The sequence below is a fragment of the Gigantopelta aegis genome, chromosome 8, assembly GCF_016097555.1.
Source record: "Gigantopelta aegis isolate Gae_Host chromosome 8, Gae_host_genome, whole genome shotgun sequence".
NCBI classification, from domain to species: domain Eukaryota; kingdom Metazoa; phylum Mollusca; class Gastropoda; order Neomphalida; family Peltospiridae; genus Gigantopelta; species Gigantopelta aegis.
The window spans coordinates 78,045,901-78,068,415 of record NC_054706.1 but is presented as its reverse complement, the minus strand read 5'-3'; the positions used below and the strand labels follow the sequence as shown (position 1 = coordinate 78,068,415).

At 38.2% G+C, this 22,515-nt stretch overlaps 1 protein-coding gene across 3 annotated transcripts in view; it reads right to left on the bottom strand.

Annotated features, from left to right (window-relative positions):
• LOC121378275 (rap1 GTPase-GDP dissociation stimulator 1-like) overlaps positions 1–22,515 on the bottom strand; it is a 115,819-nt gene that overhangs the window by 19,878 nt on the left and 73,426 nt on the right. For all 3 annotated transcript variants that reach the window (XR_005958697.1, XR_005958698.1, XM_041506360.1), the window contains exon 6: positions 10,909–11,037. Coding sequence is in view for 1 of the 3 variants with exons in the window: in XM_041506360.1 (XP_041362294.1) it covers positions 10,909–11,037 (129 nt within the window). In the remaining 2 variants the exon portion in view is untranslated. The remainder of the gene's footprint in view (positions 1–10,908; positions 11,038–22,515) is intronic.

Sequence of the window (22,515 nt, the reverse complement as noted above, 5' to 3'; positions counted from 1 at the left end):
AGCAGTACTTGAAATTTAAACATGTGATGAGTCACCTGCACTTAGTCAGATTGATGGGGGTTTCCTGATGATTGAGAGGTTTGTATCATCCTTGTGTTAAGGTTATGTAGTGATCAAATAAACCTCATAGTTGTAGGGGGCATGATTTAGCTCAGTCCATTGAGTGCTTGCTTCAGGTGCTTGTGTTGCAGGATCGATTCAGCTAATTGTGTTTTTTCTCATTCCAACCAGTGCACTACAAACTCGACAAAGGCCGTGGTATGTACTTTCCTGTCTGTGGGAAAGTACATGTACATATAAAAGATCCCTTGCTGCATTTGGAAACAAGGAGTTTTCCTCTGATCAGTCAGAAATACCAAATGTTTGACATCCAATAGCCGATGATTAAGTAATCAATGTGCTCTAGTGGTGTCATTAAACAAAATAAACTTTTTTTTCATAGTTGTGGCTGTGTTAAAAGAGAGACCAAGATACAGAGAAAAACACTGGATGAATGAATGTATGTAGAAAACCACCTCCTTTATTAAGAGACCATGTTACTCTTCTCAAACACAATTTAATTAAGCAGCCAACTGTCATCTGAGTTGTTTTCATTTACTCCTTTAGTTGGCTGATTACCATTAATAGAGATTTAGCCAGCCTCAGTGGCATTGTGATTAAGCCATCAAGACTTAAAGCTGGTAGGTACTGGGTTCATATCCCGGTACTGACTCAGAGTTTAACAACTCATTGGGTAGAGATGTAAGACCACTACACCAATTTCTCTCTCACTCGCCACTAACCCATTGACCTCGATAGATAGCCCAGGTAGTTAGGTGTGTGTGTGTGCCCAGGACAGCATGCTTGAACCTTAATAAGCACTAAAATAAGTATAAATAAAAGAAACAGAGATTTGACTCTTTAGTATAAGGCAATATTCTGAGAGATATTTATGATATAAAAATGTGAAAAAAGAAGCAAAACCAACCAACCAACAAATAATTTTAAATGAAGAATACTTCAAAACAAACTACTTTACTATCAGAAGCATCTAACACTAAACACGACCTTTCATTATCATGTGACCTTTAATAATGAAGTACAGGACTAATTATTATAATGACATACATTCCCAAACAAAAATGCATGCTTGCGGCTAGGTTGTTGCAAGGTAGTTACAAGGTTGTTACAAGGTAGTACAAGCAATGCAAGCTATTTGCAAGCTAACATTTAGCTCGCGTAAGGTAGTCAGTATTTCTGCAAGCTTGCTGCATGCATGTTTTCATTTGTGAAAGCATGCGCAAGCTTGCTGCATGCATATCTTCAACTGTGCAAGCTTCCCGCAAGCATGTTTTCATTTTTGCTAGCTTGCTGCAAGCATATCTTCAACTGGTTTTATTTTTTTAATTCATAACTTCTCATATGATTTATCAAATTCAGTGGGAACAGTGGCTAAACAACCAAACATATATGTTACAGATTTAGATAGTATTTACAATAATAATTAAAACAAAATTAATATTAATACATACGAATGATAATACAATATGGTTAAAACAGAATCATCTTGTAATAATTGGATTTTCAATTGGCCCCAAAAATAATAACATATGCATGGCTATGAGAGGATGACATGGGCCATGTTTGGTTGAAATTAGCCTGGTGGAATTTGAGAAGATGTTGAAAATGTCTGAGCCAATCAGAGGCCAGGGTGGCCATCTTGGATTTTGAATCAGCCACAAAAATAACAACACTTAGTAAGTCATGAGAGAATCATTTGGACTAAGTTTGATTGAAACCTGCCTGGTGGATCTTGAAAAGAAGCAAAAAAATGTCTCTGTCAATCAGAGGCCAGGGCAGCGATCTTGATTTTAAATCTGCCCGAAAAAATAACAAACTTGGTCAGGGCCATGAGAGGATCCTTAGGAATACATATGGTTTAAATTTGCATGGTGGAACTTGAGTAAAAGTTAAAAATGTCTCAGTTATTCAGAGGCCAGGGTGGCCATCTTGGAATTTTTATTGGCCTGAAAAATAACAACACTTGGTCAGGTCTATAAGAGGATCATTTGGACCAAGTTTGGTTGAATCCTGCTTGGTAGAACAGGAGAAAAAAGAAAACAAGAAGAAACAAACAAATGACTTTACACCACAGTGTGGATCTCCAGATAGTGGAGGAATATAACCTAAAACAAGAAGAAGAAGAAGAATATAGGACCAGGAGCTTTTTAGCATATTAGTTTAGTCAAGACTATCCCACATAAATGGAACATGTCTATCAGACAGGTAAACTAATTTTGTAGCCTAAGTATCTGACAACATGTAGCACCTATTTTTTTGTTTTAACTGTTCATGTTTTTCACTTTAAAACCATTGTTGTTTTTTTAAAGAATTATACAAGATGCAAGATGGCTGCCACTGATGCAAGCTTGTAGGTAGATCATCGCAAGCTTGCAGGAAGCTCATCGCAAGTGTGCGGGTAGCTCGTCGCAAGCTTGCGGGAAGCTCGTCGCAAGCATGCGGGAAGCTCGTAGCAAGGTTGTTAAAAGGTTCCAAATACTAGCTTAAACTGAACAAGCTTGCGGGAAGCTCGTCGCAAGCTTGCGGCAAGGTTGTAAAAAGGTTCCAAATACTAGCTTAAACTGAATAAGCTTGCAGGAAGCTAGTAGCAAGCATGCAACAAGCTTGCGGCAAGGTTGCAAGAAGCTCGTCGCAAGGTTGCAAGAAGCTTGTCGCAAGCTTGCGGCAAGGTTGTAAAAAGGTTCCAAATACTAGCTCGAAACATGGTAGTTACTACCTTGCCGCAAGGTTGTTGCTATTTATTAAGCTTTTTTATTTGGGTTTTGTCTAGGTCAGATGGTCTTCATATTAATGGGTTCATCTGCACTTGAATAGACAGAAATATTACTGAACTGTTACAGTCTGTCGGTGACTGTTCTCTGGCTATCAAACGGACTCCGGTGTAATTGGAAATCTGCCCTGCTCTTCTAATACTGATCACACCGCTGTCACAAACTTCAGGGACAGACCCAACACTATTCAATTAGGCGAGAGAAAAAAGTGTTAAAATAACTCAGGGCAGTGTCTGTCAATCACAATTTGTAATATCTTCACCGGCTCTCATGGCTGTATGGAACAGCTGAAGAAAAATGAAAAAAAAAAACAGAGAGAAAAAAAAAGGAAAAGAAATTCAATATATTACCAGACAAACAACAACCAACCCAGTACTAGTACAACCCTGCAGTTGCCCATGGCAACCGGCAATGCCGTGGAGATTGCCATGGAGTTTTTAATTGTCCATGGCACTTTGTTTGCTGGGGACTATATTTTATTTTCTTTCCATGACATTGTTATTGCCGTAGACATTTTCTTAATTGCAGGGTTACTACTACAATGTATACTGACCTAATATTTCCTCCACATAAATTACAGGTAAACAACACCCCCCACCCCACCCAATTTTTAAAAGCAATTTCCTATAGGCAGGACAGTACATACCATGGCATTTTATATACCAGTCAGGGGAACTGGTTGGGATGGGAAAAACCCAATAACAGAATGAGTCCACAGAGGAGATTCGATAATTATAAAAGAAAAAAATCATTTCAGTATTTCATATTAATATTAGAGAAGACCTATTTGCTAAAGTGGACTATAATTAGCTGCTAAAAGCAGTAACAACACATGGAAAGGCCATGTGATGTCTGAAAAAGCTTGACGTAAATGCCAAACAAGTTTCTAGAGAGAAAAGTAATTTTTCAGCATGAAAATACATTGTTGTTTCCTTGGTGCTGGCTTTTGGCAAGATAATTACAGAGAAGTTCATGCACATTAGCCCATAACGAAATATTCTCTGTGTTTGCTGTGTGGGAAATAACACACGGAGGTGATAAATCAAACTACTAACACAACTCTTCTACAACAACACCTGAACTGTGATGTCACACCATCCTAAGTGAGTACTAAACAGTGGCCTTTCAACATACTTACAACCAGCCTCGGTGGTGAAGTGGTTGAGCCACCAGTCTATAGGCTGGTAAGTAACGAGTTTACATCCTGGTATCAGCTTTACTGGAAACATCTAGCACTGACAGTATTAATGAAGCACAGATTTGTACAGAATTTATAATTTTGTCTCATACATACATGTAGTTTGCACATATAGTAAGAAAAGCCACCCCACCCCACTCTGAAAAGAACAGAACAGTACATACCATGCACTTTGAGATAGATAATGAAAAGCACTGTTTTGAATGAAAATATCTCAGTGAGCCTAATATGGACCAACACAGGTTTGATCCTGTAGCCCTGAGGCTTAATTTTACCATTAAACTCCATCTCTAACATGTCTACTTCCAGAAGAGACAAAAATAATATGTCTGCCATTCCTTTGACATGAAGGTGAAACGCATCAAAATGATGTCCTTTATGTCACACGGATCCATTTCGGTTCCTTCTCTCCAGATGGAATAACAAATCAGTTTGGAATATGATTGAATTTTTTTTTCTCCCTGGCAAACTGTCTGGATGAAAATGTCTTTAACAAAAGGATTGAGAAATTCGCCTACTCACATTTAGAAATTTTAATGACTAGATCCAGCTTGATGAATCATCGTGCTCTTGGGTATCCGTATTGCATCATCTGACGGCAGGCGTATTAATATTTTCTTACAACAATAGTAAGGATTCAAAAACACTTGGCCGAGACATGAGAAACCGATACCATGAAAACAATGATCTTCAGATGTGCAAAGACATTTTTTTTACTTCATTAATCGATTTGACAAAAACCTGTAAAAAATATATGTATATAGAATGAAATATGGTTGCAATTTAATATTAAACACTTTTTATGGAAAACAAATCTGCATTTGCAAAAGTCAAGCACTTTTCAAGGTTTGTATGCAATGTAGATATAGATTACTACACAAGCTTGTGTTGTAGTGATTTTATGAAACGAGTGTCAGGATTTTTGCATTTCCCAAGCGAGGTAATACATTAATTCTGACAATGAGTTTCGTATTAAAATCAGTATGACTCACACATGATTGTAATCATTTCTTTATTATCCCTATGATTATTATTGTTTTTAACGAATAACAAGGATGGTCTCAGAATGTTTCAACCACAGCTAGGAGGAGACAATGAAATGACGTCATATTTCACAGGCACAATCTAGGACTGGGGAAGCAACATCTTGTTATGACATCACTTCCCACAATTATGTCATCACACTTGTTATTACATATGTGCTTTGTATGGTTTTTATTAACCCGGTTATGTTGAATCATGTGGATAATACATGCATTTATGTACTGGTAGCCTGTAATAATGAAAAGAATGAAAGCTAGCTGGTTTTTACTCTATTTAACTATATTTCAGTATTTATTTAACTATATTTCAGTATTTATTTAACTATATTTTAGTATTTATTTAACTATATTTCAGTATCTATTTAACTATATTTCAGTATTTGTTTAGCTATATTTCAGTATCTATTTAACTATATTTTAGTATTTATTTAACTATATTTCAGTATCTATTTAACTATATTTCAGTATTTGTTTAGCTATATTTCAGTATTTAACTATACTTCAGTATCTATTTAACTATATTTCAGTATTTGTTTAGCTATATTTCAGTATTTAACTATATTTCAATATCTATTTAACTATATTTCAGTATTTAACTATATTTCAGTATTTGTTTAACTATATTTTAGTATTTATTTAACTATATTTCAGTATTTAACTATATTTCAGTATTTAACTATATTTCAGTATTTAATTATATTTCAGTATTTAACACTTTTTTCATTCCTTTATTACTTGATTTTTATGTTTAAGATTGAAGCATGCCATCTTGGACATACACCTCGGCCATATGTATTGGCTGTCAAGGGCCCTGTTCCATGAAGCGATCTTAGCATGAAGATCACCTAAATTAAGTGCATAACTACTTTATGCACTTTAGGTGATCTTAGCGCAAAGATCGCTTCATGGAATGGATCCCAGAACAGTAGATTAATAATCAATAAAAAATTTAATTATTAGAGGTTAGTGAATGAGAAATTGGTACACATCTTACTCCTTCCCATAGAGCCATTAAAACTCAGTCTGTCTGGGTGCATGGGGGCCTGTATCGAGATGTGAACCTAGAACCTACCAGCACTGAGACTTATATCTTAACCACTATGCCACTATGCCACCAAGGCCACTGTGTGTTTAATACAGTACTGACACACTGCAGCTGTCCTGCAAATACAATTAGTTTGTAACCATAGCGTGAACACACAAAGACCACAAGGAAGATTTACTGTCATGGTATGGCATTATAGTATATATTATATTGACCAAGAAGAAAGAATCTTTCTACATACAAGAATACCATGACCTTTGGTAAAACAACTGCCAGATGAAAGTTCAGACTGTAACCAGAAAGAAATGTGCTCTATCAGGTGTCGATCTCATGACCGCAGGCACTCCAGACAGACATTCTATGACAAAATAACCTTAGCCAAGTTTTCTCCAGTCTTCTGTGATAATTTTCATAGTTGTAATATTGGAAATTTAGTAACTTAATTTAATGATTGATGATCAGTGAATGTAACTATTATCTTTAAAAAATATTCAGCTGGTTCTTTTTCACCACCCTTGAACTCGGTGCCTGGTTTTCCAGAGGTTGTGCCTAGGGGGAGATGCCTCAACCTTTTGAGGATATGAGCAGGTCAACAGGTTCTCCATTCCTATTTCATCTTTTTCTTCAAATTTTATTAACATTTAAGTAAAAATTACTCATCAATATCACTATTCTTATTTTAAAGGAAAGGAATGCTTGTTTAATGACAAATCAGCACACTGGTTAATTAAATAAGATACCTAATAGCCTTATATATATATCCAGCAATCACTGTATACATTGGCAAGATATGATGACTAGATAAAATTTTCGGTCACTGACTAAAAATATAGGTCACGTGACATAAGCCCAACTCGACTCGAGTATTTCTGAGAAGATTTTCAATAAACATACTTGTTAAATCATGTGTTGAAGTGCAGTAAATACAAATAACTTTTAGTTTTGCGATAACAATAGAAAACTTGTATATTTATTTATGAATTACAGTTTAGAAATGCTTTTTTAATGTGACAAAATGTAGCTAGCGTCTTACAAATAATGACGTCATGCATCTTGTATGACGTCATACGGCAAAAGCCTTGCTAGGTTAACAATACTCGATTTGCATACACAAAACTGGAATAAATAATGATTTTCCGAATATTCCTGTAAGATTGCAGGATAAAAGAAATAACTGGTTACTGTCTTAAGATATCGGCTTTATCCTGCTCAGGTCGAATGGTGAATGCATCGAGGCTCTGCCATTCTAACCTTCGTACAGTAACCAGTTATTCCATATATATATATATATATATATATATATATATATATATATATATATATATATATATATATATATATATATATATATATATATATATATATATATATGTTTAAACTTATTTTCGTGCTTGTATCCAATTAAGGTTCAAGCATGCTGTCCTGGGCACACACCTCAGCTATCTGGGCTGTCTGTCAAGGACAGTGGGTTAGTTGTTAGTAGGTAGTGGTTAGTGAGAGAGAAGAGGGTGTAATGGTCTTACACCTATCCACTAAGTCGTTAAAACTTGCTCTGGGTGGGTGCCGGCACCAGGCTGTGAACCCAGTACCTACCAGCCGTATGTCTGATGGTTTAACCACACCGCCACCAAGGCTATTAGGTGTCTATAATGTAATAATTGCTACACACAGAGAATGAGATAAAAACATGCTGCCAACAAACAGGCTAATCTTACTGCATGATAGCAGCATTGCTGCAGCAATGTTTGGTTTTAGTATGTCTTTGGACAGCACATACCAGAGTACTTGATATACCTATCACCAAAGAGGAATGTTTGCGTCATGACACCCCAGCACATTGTTTAACCAGCAGTAATAGTGATTTACTGGTAAACCGCCAGTGATAGGGCACTGGCAGGAATGTTTGCGTCATGACACCCCAGCACATTGTTTAACCAGCAGTAATAGTGATTTACTGGTAAACCGCCAGTGATAGGGCACTGGCAGGAATGTTTGCGTCATGACACCCCAGCACATTGTTTAACCAGCAGTAATAGTGATTTACTGGTAAACCGCCAGTGATAGGGCACTGGCAGGAATGTTTGCGTCATGACACCCCAGCACATTGTTTAACCGGCAGTAATAGTGATTTACTGGTAAACCGCCAGTGATTGGGCACTGGCAGGAATGTTTGCGTCATGACACCCCAGCACATTGTTTAACCAGCAGTAATAGTGATTTACTGGTAAACCGCCAGTGATAGGGCACTGACAGGAATGGAAAATAACAGAGTATGAAAAAACCTTTGCTAAAGCTTTAGCACCAGGCTACATTCCACTCATTAAAAGTTTAAATTTGAGAAAAACGCTGAAGGTGTCGATGACGCAGGTGAACTGAGAAGAGAGAAAGGAGAAAGAGAGAAATGTGTGTTTTTTGCAGGATAGAATGCTGCTGACCTTGAGTTGAGAAGAACACATGATGAACATCACCAGGTGTGTGGGAGGCAGCACAGTAACAACAGTTGCTTTATCTGTGTGTGTGTCCTTGTTGTTTTTTACTGCAGGCTTCTCCAACGATGGGCAGCCAATGATGGGCGTGGAATGTAGCTCAGTGGTACAGTACATGCTTGAAGTATGATAGGTCAGGATAAACATGCCTATAGGTAGAATCTTCAAATAGGATGTTCTGTGACTTTTACCAGCAGGAGGAGTGAAAAACCATGTTGGTGCTGACCTCTCTATGTAAGGACATCTTTGTATTACAAGCAGTCAATCAATATTTATTGTATAAAACTAGAGCTGATATAGGACTTACAAATCACAGATATGTTAAATATATGCAATTAACCAGAATATACATTTACATGGAATTTACTCCCACTAGGACTTACAAATCACAGATATGTTAAATATATGCAACTAACCAGAATATACATTTACATGGAATTTACTCTTACTATATATGTAGGGTTCAGAGTTATTTTGTATTTAGATGCAGTTTGAGAATCAGGGTGCATTCTTACACCTGAAAATTACGGGGGGCGGGACGTAGGTCAGTGGTAAAGTGTTCACTTGATGTGCGGTCGGTCTAGGATCGATCCCCGTCGGTGGCCCCACAGAGCTATTTATCGTTCCAGCTAGTGCTCCACAACTGGTGTAACAAAGGCATGGTATGTACTATCCTGTCTGTGGGATAGTGCATATAAAAGATCCCTTGCTGCTGATCGAAAAGAGTAGCCCATGAAGTGGCGACAGTGGGTTTTATCTCTCATAACTGTGTGGTCCTTAACCATATGTCCAACGCCATATAACCATAAATAAAATGTGTTGAGTGCGTCGTCAAATAAAACATTTCCTTCCTTTCCTTCCTTCCTTAAAATTGACAAGATTCTGATAATTTGGGTGGGGGTTCAATTGATCCCCCCCCCCCCCCCCCCCCCCCCCCCCCCCCCCCCCCCCCCCCCCCCCTACGCAAACCCTTCCACCCTATGGATATGATAAATATGCTTGATGGAGTCTAAAAGCATTTTGCCATTCTCACCAATGCTAGCTGAATTCCTATACAAACTAATATTAAATAATAAACTTCTATATTGGTCTTTATGTAAGCCATTGATTCCATTCTGATACATTCTGTACAAATCTATGGTTGTTTTTGATAAAGCTGATACCGGGATGTGAACCCAGTACCTAAATCTCCTGCAGCCCACACACATGTAATGTGCAACAAGAATATAAGTACTGACAGTCACCACACCAAGCTTCCAACAGTTTGATTAGTACAGTTCTTGAATAACAACTGGCGGTACATAGTTATAACATCATGTTGGGCACAAAAATCTGCTGCAGACTTTATGTAACTGTCATCAGAATTAACACATTTACCACCTTTTGTGAGCCAGACAAATAATGGTACAGGTGCTTACATAACAAATTAATTTTCCTTGTAGTGGATTACTGTTGACTGCATGTTAATTTGCTATAAAGATTATAGTCTTAGCCGTACAGTCAATACTGTACTGAAGAAACGGTTCAAGGGTATTGTGTGGATGATCCTCATAATTATAACAGCAGCTGGAGTCAGCAAGTGGCTTGGACAAATATTTAATCAAAACATTTTCTGAACAGAGCTCCTTAACAAACAAAAAACCACATACTCATACACTTCAGTGTTCTCAGTTAAAGCTGGCAGCTGGTAAAATTAACTGTTTTTTCATTTTTTTACTCTTTTCTTTTTACTTGCAGTCAGTTAACAAATTTTTCATTCTTTTTCATCAGTGAGAAAAATATATTTATTAATTTGCTATACTTGACATATTATTTTACCTATGTATCCAAGACGAGATAATTTTGACATAACTATTTTTTATAATCAGCTTCCTACTTTATTCTTATTCTGAATATTGTACTTATGTTTCTGAATATTTTGAGTTTTCAAATTACGGAACTGAGTCTTCCATGCTGGTGACCTTGACCTCTGACCTTGATAACAGAACAAAACTTATTAAGCCAATGACATATTTACTATTTTCACTTGGCAGGTTGCTGATCTGAGCCTGCAACACCTGTGACCTTGACCTCTGACCTTGACAAAAGAACAAAAAAAGATTCCACCAATGAAATATTTAATATTTTGAGTTGAAAGGCTACTGACCCGGATCTACAATACTTAACCTCTGACCTTGATAAAAAAAAAAACCCATTGATTAAGCCAATGAACTATTTAAAATTTAGCAGTGATTCTGAATATTAATAGAACAAAGCTGATCAATCCAATGAGATACTGCCTGTTTGGGGTTGCTAGGTTACCGACCTGAGTCTGCGATGCTGGCGATGGTGAGCAGCGTCATGTTGGTGAGTCCCTGGTCGTCGAGGTGTTTCTCCAGACACGTGTTGAGGATCTCCAGCACGTTCCCCTCCAGAGCCTTCTCCTGCAGTGCTTCTGGGAACGAGAGAAAACAGAAATCATCATCCAGCTAATAAACAAAGTGGACAAGAGAAAACAAAAAGTCATCATCCAGCTAATATACAAGAGTGTACATATTGAGAAACTCCAGAATGTTTTCCTTCAGAGCTTTCTGCTGTAGTGCTTCTGTTAACAAGAGAAAACAGAAAGTCATCATCCAGCTAATAAACAAGAGTGGACATATTGAGAATCACCAAGACATTTCCGTCCAGAGCTTTCTCAGGAGTTTGATGCAGGATACAAATTATTTCATACGGAAGATATGGCCCAAACAAGGATTTCCTGTAATGTGTAATGATGCATTCAAAGTAGGTCATAGTGACCTAGTTAGGGTATATGTACTTGCATACAAGGTCTGATGATTCTATATGAATTGATAAGAACGATATGCCTCAGAAATGAAACGTTTACAGATGGATGTATGGACGAACAATGCCATATCATAATACAACCTGTCAAAGATGAGAGAATGAAAATCATCCAGGTAGTCAACAAGAGTCCACATATTGACGATCTTCAAATTTCCACCCAAAGCCTTCTCCTGTAACACTTCAGTCAACAAGAGAAAATGGCAGAAAAACTCATCATGTAGGTAACAAACAAGACTGAATAATGTCTTTTAGGTTTTATCTGTGTTGGAAATGGAAAACCCCCCAACTATGGCTATTTGGTGTCTAACATATGATTATTTCTACACTTGGTCAAGAGAGAGGAAACCCACTGCCACCACATACACTACCTTTAATAAAAAGCAACAAAGGTTTCTATGCACTATTCTATAGTCAGGGTGGGGCGGGATGTAGCCCAGTGGTCAAGAGAGAGGAAACCCACTGCCACCATATACACTACCTTTAATAAAAAGCAACAAAGGTTTCTATGCACTATTCTATAGTCAGGGTGGGATGTAGCCCAGTGGTCAAGAGAGAGGAAACCCACTGCCACCATATACACTACCTTTAATAAAAAGCAACAAAGGTTTCTATGCACTATTCTATAGTCAGGGTGGGATGTAGCCCAGTGGTCAAGAGAGAGGAAACACACTGCCACCACATACACTACCTTTAATAAAAAGCAACAAAGGTTTCTATGCACTATTCTATAGTCAGGGTGGGATGTAGCCCAGTGGTCAAGAGAGAGGAAACCCACTGCCACCACATACACTACCTTTAATAAAAAGCAACAAAGGTTTCTATGCACTATTCTATAGTCAGGGTGGGATGTAGCCCAGTGGTCAAGAGAGAGGAAACACACTGCCACCACATACACTACCTTTAATAAAAAGCAACAAAGGTTTCTATGCACTATTCTATAGTCAGGGCGGGATGTAGCCCAGTGGTCAAGAGAGAGGAAACCCACTGCCACCACATACACTACCTTTAATAAAAAGCAACAAAGGTTTCTATGCACTATTCTATAGTCAGGGCGGGGCGGGACGGAGCTCAGTGGTCAAGCGCACGCCTAAAATGTGATCCACTAAACACTAGATCCTGTGTAAATGAGATAAATATTAAAGGGAGGGTCAACTCAAATATCAGCCTGATGTGTTAGAAAGAAGCAAGATCCGGTTTAAACATGTTTCACTGTACATACAAAATAATTATAACTATAACACTCACAATGCATAAAAAAAAAATCGTTTAAAAAACCCGAGAGAAAAACCCATCAGTAAGCTTGTCGATCAAGACATATCTGGGTTTTTTAAATTAAATTAAATCTCCAGCAGCTGCATCTTATTCCACAAGGGAATACAAACTACGCAGTCAACTCTCTATATTTTATAGATACTCTTCAATATAATCTTAGATGATGTACAAACGTTCAATATTATCCAATCAAGTCTTTGAGATAGATTTTGAAATTTTAAATGTTGATATTTAAATTCAATTAAAAAAAAGAACATGTTTTTTTTTTTAAAGTCATTTCTCTTCATTGTGAAGACTTTCCCAAAGAATCACTGGACCTAACCATGTTTTGAAACAATCCAATCACATAAATTTAGCAAAAAGTAGACTGATTTTTTTTTCTTTTTTTTCTTTTTGTAATCTGTTAGTTTATGGATACTGCTCTAGAAAATTAATGTACCAAGTTTTACAATGATTTGATCCAGGAATGAAATAAGACTTCATTCAAAAGCTGACAAACAGACAAGTGAATGTGACAAAAAAAGAAAAAGAAAACCCTCTAACTACATGTATAAAAAGAAACCATCCTTACAGAGTACCTCTATTTTAATGGTATAGTACCCCTCAGTTCAATTTTACCTGAAGAGGACACCCTAATATATTTGTAGATTAAATAGAAGATACATCAGACCTACTACGCATAACCAGTTGTATATATGCCCGTCCACCCCTTGAACACCCTCACAATAAGATGATCTGTAGAGAAAGCACCCAGTGAGTATGGGATCATAACAGAGGTACTAAAACTTAATTAAGTCTGTTAAGAGGAGATGTTTTGAGCCAGCCGATTGGATTTGACGTAATAAGAGGCTTTACCCTGGAAAACCCAGCACAGCCAGACAATAGGAAATGGAAGAATCGATATTTTCTATAACTCCGCTATTAGCTGGGATTTTTCAAACTGCATGCCAAACCATGGACAGAATGACGGTCAATTTGCAAGCAGTGCTTAATGCGCACAGTGCGCAGATTAAACAAAGCCAATAAATAAAACTACAAGTGGTTTCCTCTTCGTTAAGGTACAAGCGCTACTAATGGATGAGAATTAAACTAACCCTAACAGCCAGCATAAAGGGGGCACTTTAAATGATGGCACAGAGCAAGACTTCAAATCAATATTTAATATGTCTAACACCAAGGCACTGTCTCTATACTGTGAAACCTACTACACAGAGCATCTCTCATACAACCACCTGTAAAAGACACCAGATATGTTTTATATATACAATGTATATAACCTTTAATAATTAGGAGGTGCATCTGATTGCACTATCATAATGATTCATTCATAGAGCAATGCCTAGTAAGTCCATAAAGCAGTTTGTGATTTTTAAATGTGGTTTCTTATATAAATGACGGTCCATATCTGGCCTTTGTGGGGAACAGGTGAGGGCGAAAAAAACCTTGAGTCCATCGATAGCAACTGAACACAGTGCACCTCAAGTGAATGGTCTACCGCTGCTAAGTTTTGACTACCATTCTAGGATTATGATGGCTATGCAAAAACACACACTCAACTCTAACCCTTAAGTCATAAGTTTTAATACAGACATAAGGACATTTAAGATTATTGCAAAGCCTGTTCATTTGCCATAATATACGGAGTCTGCCTGGAGATATTTTCCTCCACATGTTATATGCAGTAATATAAGGTAACTCCAGAATGTGTATTCTATTAGTGTAAAACAAACAGAAAGCCTAATGTTGTGGATCCAGTATTTCTGCTGCAGTGAAATTATACTGCAGCTGGATTACTTTGTGCCCAGACTATATCACTGTTTAAACATTCACTGCCCTCACCATAACAGACAGTCGAGGTGTGTACTGATTACAACTTGCTCCACTCTTCAGTGGATACAAGAACTAAAATAAACTATGGAATCAAGCTGAATTCAGGGATGTGTCCATGCCATGCAACCTGAATTTTAAAGATCCAACCAATTTTGGCTTTTTCTTAACCAGCAGTGATATTTTGTCAGTAAACAACTTACTTTATAAACTATACCAAAATCACCTGAAATAATATTAAAGCTGATTAAACATAATCTGAAATATGTGAAATTAATAAATGTCATGGCAGAGCATAGCCCCCTCCCACCCCCCACCCCCCCCAACCACCACCACGCGGGATCTGTTTTTTTACTGCTCACTGTTGCCTGACACTGTTAATAGACAGTCCTCTGGGAATTAACACTGACTTGCATACAGATATCACTACCAAAATAATAACAAGATTTTCTCATTTAATTTTAAGTCACATTAAAGGCTAAAAAAAAAAAAAGCCCCAACAAAAAAATCCACCACCTAATAATTTCTTTAACTGTTGCCCACACAACTGATAATGATTACTGAATGTTCATCCAGTGAGCACTATAATGTGTGTGTTCGTGTCTGTGAATACAAAATTACTGCCTTCCTCTTCAAGCTCTCAGGCAATTCACTGGGTCATCTTCAACTTATATCTATTTATGCCCCATGCCCATTACAGTTAATGAAATAAGTCAAATGTCTCAAACTCGATGTCTGCGATTCCAGTAATGGGTGAATTTGTCCTCGGGCGTTCTCCAAGTGGATGGGATGACAGGATGTTAAACTGGTCAGTTTTCACTCTAGATTCTCTATGGAGGTGGGAGAAAAGTCAGTGCTGTAATAGGATATGGTAACTAATTCTGTCTATGTGTTGAATCTCATCTTATATTGGCAGGGTTTCTGCCAGAGGGTACGGACGGTAAAATCACGTACCCTAAAATCTTGGAAATTAATGCATATACGTTGTATATTTTATAATTTTTAGACAGACGATAGTACGAGAACTGCTGTTTAAAATGTGTTAAAGAAAATGAAATGCACTGTTCGATTTCAGAAGATTTCAAACTCATAACCACCTAGTAGGGACACTTATGGTCTATTTTGCTTTTATTATGTATCACCGGCCTCGGTGGCGTCGTGGCAGGCCATCGGTCTACAGGCTGGTAGGTACTGGGTTCGGATCCCAGTCGAGGCATGGGATTTTTAATCCAGATACAGACTCCAAACCCTGAATGAGTGCTCCGCAAGGCTCAATGGGTAGGTGTAAACCACTTGCATCGACCAGTGATCCAGAACTGGTTCAACAAAGGCCATGGTTTGTGCTATCCTGCCTGTGGGAAGCGCAAATAAAAGATCCCTTGCTGCTAATCGGAAGAGTAGCCCATGTAGTGGCGACAGTGGGTTTCCTCTCAAAATCTGTGTGGTCCTTAACCATATGTCTGACGCCATATAACCGTAAATAAAATGTGTTGAATGCGTCGTTAAATAAAAAATTTCTTTCTTTCTTTTCTTTATTATGTATCATCAAATTATTTTCTGGCAGAAAGCCTGATTGATACTGTATCTATTTATACCATTAGATTTAAATTAGTATGCCATGTTACTAGTGGTTCAGTGTCTACTGGATCTAAACTGGTATGACAGAACAGTTTTATGATTTTATCACTGAAATGAAAACCAGGAAGTGAATCATACCCAGCTGCATAACTGCAATCTTTGACCACACCAGAAAGTTGAGGAAGCGAAATGCTTGTAGATATAAATATAGATAATAACTCAAGTTACATGCTGCTGATCGGTAAGGAGCCTCTCTTAAGTTATGCAGATTCTCTTAGCTAAAATATTTAACATTAAAACCCCCACATCTTGTAAGATAAAAGGGGAAGCATGGCCAAAACCCAGTCCATTCTTGACTGCACCGATAGGCCCTAGTGTAAGAGGAAATGTAAACCGTGTGTTCTACATTTGACCGACCTAGTTTGTCTTTGATGTTATAGCATGTGTCCACCAACATCCTACCTGGCCTTTGTGATTGCATTATTGGTGATATTTATTATTCCAGATGAGCTTCTGGAATTGCTTGCTTTTCTCTCATCTGAGTGGGCTTCAGTTGCTGTTGCTTTCCTCACAGACAGATTCAAGCAATGAGTCAAAAATGTAAGCCAGACGTAGCACCAGTATGTGTGATGATAATATTTGTAAATGTTGAAGATGTGTATTGTTCAATGTCAAATATCAGACCTTCAAGTAAACCTGATATCATAAAATGTTTTGATGACATGAAGATATTAGCTAAAGGAAAGGAATGTTTGTTTAAAACACCTCAACCCATTTTAAACTACGGCTGTTTGGTGTTGAACGTATGGTTATTTTGACACATGGTTTAGATAGGGAGAGGAAGGAAAGGAAAGGAATGTTTGTTTAAAACACCTCAACCCATTTTAAACTACGGCTGTTTGGTGTTGAACGTATGGTTATTTTGACACATGGTTTAGATAGGGAGAGGAAGGAAAGGAAAGGAATGTTTGTTTAACAATACCTCAACCCATTTTAAACTACGGCTGTTTGGTGTTGAACGTATGGTTATTTTGACACATGGTTTAGATAGGGAGAGGAAGGAAAGGAAAGGAATGTTTGTTTAACAATACCTCAACCCATTTTAAACTACGGCTGTTTGGTGTTGAACGTATGGTTATTTTGACACTTGGTTTAGATAGGGATAGGGAGAGGAAGGAAAGGAAAGGAATGTTTGTTTAACAATACCTCAACCCATTTTAAACTACGGCTGTTTGGTGTTGAACGTATGGTTATTTTGACACATGGTTTAGATAGGGAGAGGAAGGAAAGGAAAGGAATGTTTGTTTAACAATACCTCAACCCATTTTAAACTACGGCTGTTTGGTGTTGAACGTATGGTTATTTTGACACATGGTTTAGATAGGGAGAGGAAGGAAAGGAAAGGAATGTTTGTTTAACAATACCTCAACCCATTTTAAACTACGGCTGTTTGGTGTTGAACGTATGGTTATTTTGACACTTGGTTTAGATAGGGATAGGGAGAGGAAGGAAAGGAAAGGAATGTTTGTTTAACAATACCTCAACCCATTTTAAACTACGGCTGTTTGGTGTTGAACGTATGGTTATTTTGACACATGGTTTAGATAGGGAGAGGAAGGAAAGGAAAGGAATGTTTGTTTAACAATACCTCAACCCATTTTAAACTACGGCTGTTTGGTGTTGAACGTATGGTTATTTTGACACATGGTTTAGATAGGGAGAGGAAGGAAAGGAAAGGAATGTTTGTTTAACAATACCTCAACCCATTTTAAACTACGGCTGTTTGGTGTTGAACGTATGGTTATTTTGACACTTGGTTTAGATAGGGATAGGAGAGGAAGGAAAGGAAAGGAATGTTTGTTTAACAATACCTCAACCCATTTTAAACTACGGCTGTTTGGTGTTGAACGTATGGTTATTTTGACACATGGTTTAGATAGGGAGAGGAAGGAAAGGAAAGGAATGTTTGTTTAACAATACCTCAACCCATTTTAAACTACGGCTGTTTGGTGTTGAACGTATGGTTATTTTGACACTTGGTTTAGATAGGGATAGGGAGAGGAAGGAAAGGAAAGGAATGTTTGTTTAACAATACCTCAACCCATTTTAAACTACGGCTGTTTGGTGTTGAACGTATGGTTATTTTGACACATGGTTTAGATAGGGAGAGGAAGGAAAGGAAAGGAATGTTTGTTTAACAATACCTCAACCCATTTTAAACTACGGCTGTTTGGTGTTGAACGTATGGTTATTTTGACACTTGGTTTAGACAGGGATAGGGAGAGGAAGGAAAGGAAAGGAATGTTTGTTTAACAATACCTCAACCCATTTTAAACTACGGCTGTTTGGTGTTGAACGTATGGTTATTTTGACACATGGTTTAGATAGGGAGAGGAAGGAAAGGAAAGGAATATTTGTTTAACAATACCTCAACCATTTTAAACTACGGCTGTTTGGTGTTGAACGTATGGTTATTTTGACACATGGTTTAGATAGGGAGAGGAAGGAAAGGAAAGGAATGTTTGTTTAAAACACCTCAACCCATTTTAAACTACGGCTGTTTGGTGTTGAACGTATGGTTATTTTGACACATGGTTTAGATAGGGAGAGGAAGGAAAGGAAAGGAATGTTTGTTTAACAATACCTCAACCCATTTTAAACTACGGCTGTTTGGTGTTGAACGTATGGTTATTTTGACACATGGTTTAGATAGGGAGAGGAAGGAAAGGAAAGGAATGTTTGTTTAACAATACCTCAACCCATTTTAAACTACGGCTGTTTGGTGTTGAACGTATGGTTATTTTGACACTTGGTTTAGATAGGGATAGGGAGAGGAAGGAAAGGAAAGGAATGTTTGTTTAACAATACCTCAACCCATTTTAAACTACGGCTGTTTGGTGTTGAACGTATGGTTATTTTGACACATGGTTTAGATAGGGATAGGGAGAGGAAGGAAAGGACAGGAATGTTTGTTTAACAATACCTCAACCCATTTTAAACTACGGCTGTTTGGTGTTGAACGTATGGTTATTTTGACACATGGTTTAGATAGGGAGAGGAAGGAAAGGAAAGGAATGTTTGTTTAACAATACCTCAACCCATTTTAAACTACGGCTGTTTGGTGTTGAACGTATGGTTATTTGACACTTGGTTTAGATAGGGATAGGGAGAGGAAGGAAAGGAAAGGAATGTTTGTTTAACAATACCTCAACCCATTTTAAACTACGGCTGTTTGGTGTTGAACGTATGGTTATTTTGACACATGGTTTAGATAGGGAGAGGAAGGAAAGGAAAGGAATGTTTGTTTAAAACACCTCAACCCATTTTAAACTACGGCTGTTTGGTGTTGAACGTATGGTTATTTTGACACATGGTTTAGATAGGGAGAGGAAGGAAAGGAAAGGATCTTTTAACAATACCTCAACCATTTTAAACTACGGCTGTTTGGTGTTGAACGTATGGTTATTTTGACACATGGTTTAGATAGGGAGAGGAAGGAAAGGAAAGGAATGTTTGTTTAACAATACCTCAACCCATTTTAAACTACGGCTGTTTGGTGTTGAACGTATGGTTATTTTGACACTTGGTTTAGATAGGGATAGGGAGAGGAAGGAAAGGAAAGGAATGTTTGTTTAACAATACCTCAACCCATTTTAAACTACGGCTGTTTGGTGTTGAACGTATGGTTATTTTGACACATGGTTTAGATAGGGATAGGGAGAGGAAGGAAAGGAAAGGAATGTTTGTTTAACAATACCTCAACCCATTTTAAACTACGGCTGTTTGGTGTTGAACGTATGGTTATTTGACACATGGTTTAGATAGGGAGAGGAAGGAAAGGAAAGGAATGTTGTTTAACAATACCTCAACCCATTTTAAACTACGGCTGTTTGGTGTTGAACGTATGGTTATTTTGACACTTGGTTTAGATAGGGATAGGGAGAGGAAGGAAAGGAAAGGAATGTTTGTTTAACAATACCTCAACCCATTTTAAACTACGGCTGTTTGGTGTTGAACGTATGGTTATTTTGACACATGGTTTAGATAGGGATAGGGAGAGGAAGGAAAGGAAAGGAATGTTTGTTTAACAATACCTCAACCCATTTTAAACTACGGCTGTTTGGTGTTGAACGTATGGTTATTTTGACACTTGGTTTAGATAGGGAGAGGAAGGAAAGGAATGTTTGTTTAACGATACTTCAGCACATTTTAAACTATGGTTATCTTGTGTCTAACATATGGTTATTTCTACACTTGGTTGAAAGAGTGAGAGAAAGAGTGGAAACCGGCTACTGCCATTTAGACTTCTCCTACTGACAAAGCAGCAAAGGGTTTTTTATATGCTCTTCCCCATAACAGGAGAGTAGCAACAGTACACACCATGACTCTTCCCCATAACAGGAGAGTAGCAACAGTACACACCATGACTCTTCCCCATAACAGGAGAGTAGCAACAGTACACACCATGACTCTTCCCCATAACAGGAGAGTAGCAACAGTACACACCATGACTCTTCCCCATAACAGGAGAGTAGCAACAGTACACACCATGACTCTTCCCCATAAACGGGAGAGTAGCAACAGTACACACCATGACTCTTCCCCATAAACGGGAGAGTAGCCACAGTACACACCATGGCTCTTCCCCATAAACGGGAGAGTAGTAACAGTACACACCATGGCTCTTCCCCATAAACGGGAGAGTAGTAACAGTACACACCATGGCTCTTCCCCATAAACGGGAGAGTAGCAACAGTACACACCATGGCTCTTCCCCATAAACGGGAGAGCAGCAACAGTACACACCATGGCTCTTCCCCATATATGGGAGAGCAGCAACAGTACACACCATGGCTCTTCCCGATATACGGGAGAGCAGCAACAGTACACACCATGGCTCTTCCCCATAAACGGGAGAGCAGCAACAGTACACACCATGGCTCTTCCCCATAAACGGGAGAGCAGCAACAGTACACACCATGGCTCTTCCCCATAAACGGGAGAGCAGCAACAGTACACACCATGGCTCTTCCCCATATACGGGAGAGCAGCAACAGTACACACCATGGCTCTTCCCCACATACAGGAGAGTAGCAACAGTACACACCATGGCTCTTCCCCACAAACAGGAGAGTAGCAACAGTACACACCATGGCTCTTCCCCACAAACAGGAGAGTAGTAACAGTACACACCATGACTCTTCCCCACATACAGGAGAGTAGTCACAGTACACACCATGGCTCTTCCCCACATACAGGAGAGTAGCAACAGTACACACCATGGCTCTTCCCCACAAACAGGAGAGTAGCAACAGTACACACCATGTCTCTTAACCACAAACAGGAGAGTAGTAACATTACACACCATGGCTCTTCCCCATAAACAGGAGAGTAGTAACAGTACACACCATGGCTCTTCCCCATAAACAGGAGAGTAATAACAGTATACACCATGGCCTTTAAAACCTCTCATTACTAATAGACAAATTATTCACTAACTTTAATAAATGTCAAATATATAACTGATGTCACAAAAACTGGAGATTGGCAATAAGAAGTTGGGTCAGGGTTGTGAAGGTTTTCTATACACGGTAAATCCACATTTGTCAAAACTGAGTTATGGCACTATCGTCATTTATGACTTCGCCAACACACTGTAAACAGAGCAATTCAATCAAACCACAGAATTGTATGCATTCAGGACCACTATACTCTACCTATTGATGTTTCAAACAAACACCATACAGATTGGATGGAAGGAAACATATTTGATTTAATGACGCACTCAACACATTTTATTTACAGTCATATGGTATCAGACATATGGTTAAGGACCACAAAGATACTGAGAGAGGAAACCCGCTGTCACCACTTCATGGGCTATTCTTTTCGATTAGCAGCAAGGGATCTTTTATATGCACCATTCCACAGACAGGGTAGTACATATCACGGCATTTGATATACCAGTCGTGGTGCACTGGCTGGAACAAGAAATAGCCCAATTGGCCAACCGACGGGGATCGATCCCAGACCGACCGTGCATCGAGCGGGCACTGGGTTACATCCTGACCCCCAAGCAGATTGGAGTAAGAAAACCATTTGTTTTAAAATTCAGTAAAATGGAGTTGCCTTGATCTGCATGTTCAGATCCGCATATGGCTATGGGTAGCTTCCACCCTAAGCCATCCAATAGAAAACATTCTAAAATGATTTCTATAGAGTTGCCTTGATCTGCATGTTCAGATCCGCATATGGCTATGGGTAGCTTCCACCCTAAGCCATCCAATAGAAAACATTCTAAAATGATTTCTATAGAGTTGCCTTGATCTGCATGTTCAGATCCGCATATGGCTATGGGTAGCTTCCACCCTAAGCCATCCAATAGAAAACATTCTAAAATGATTTC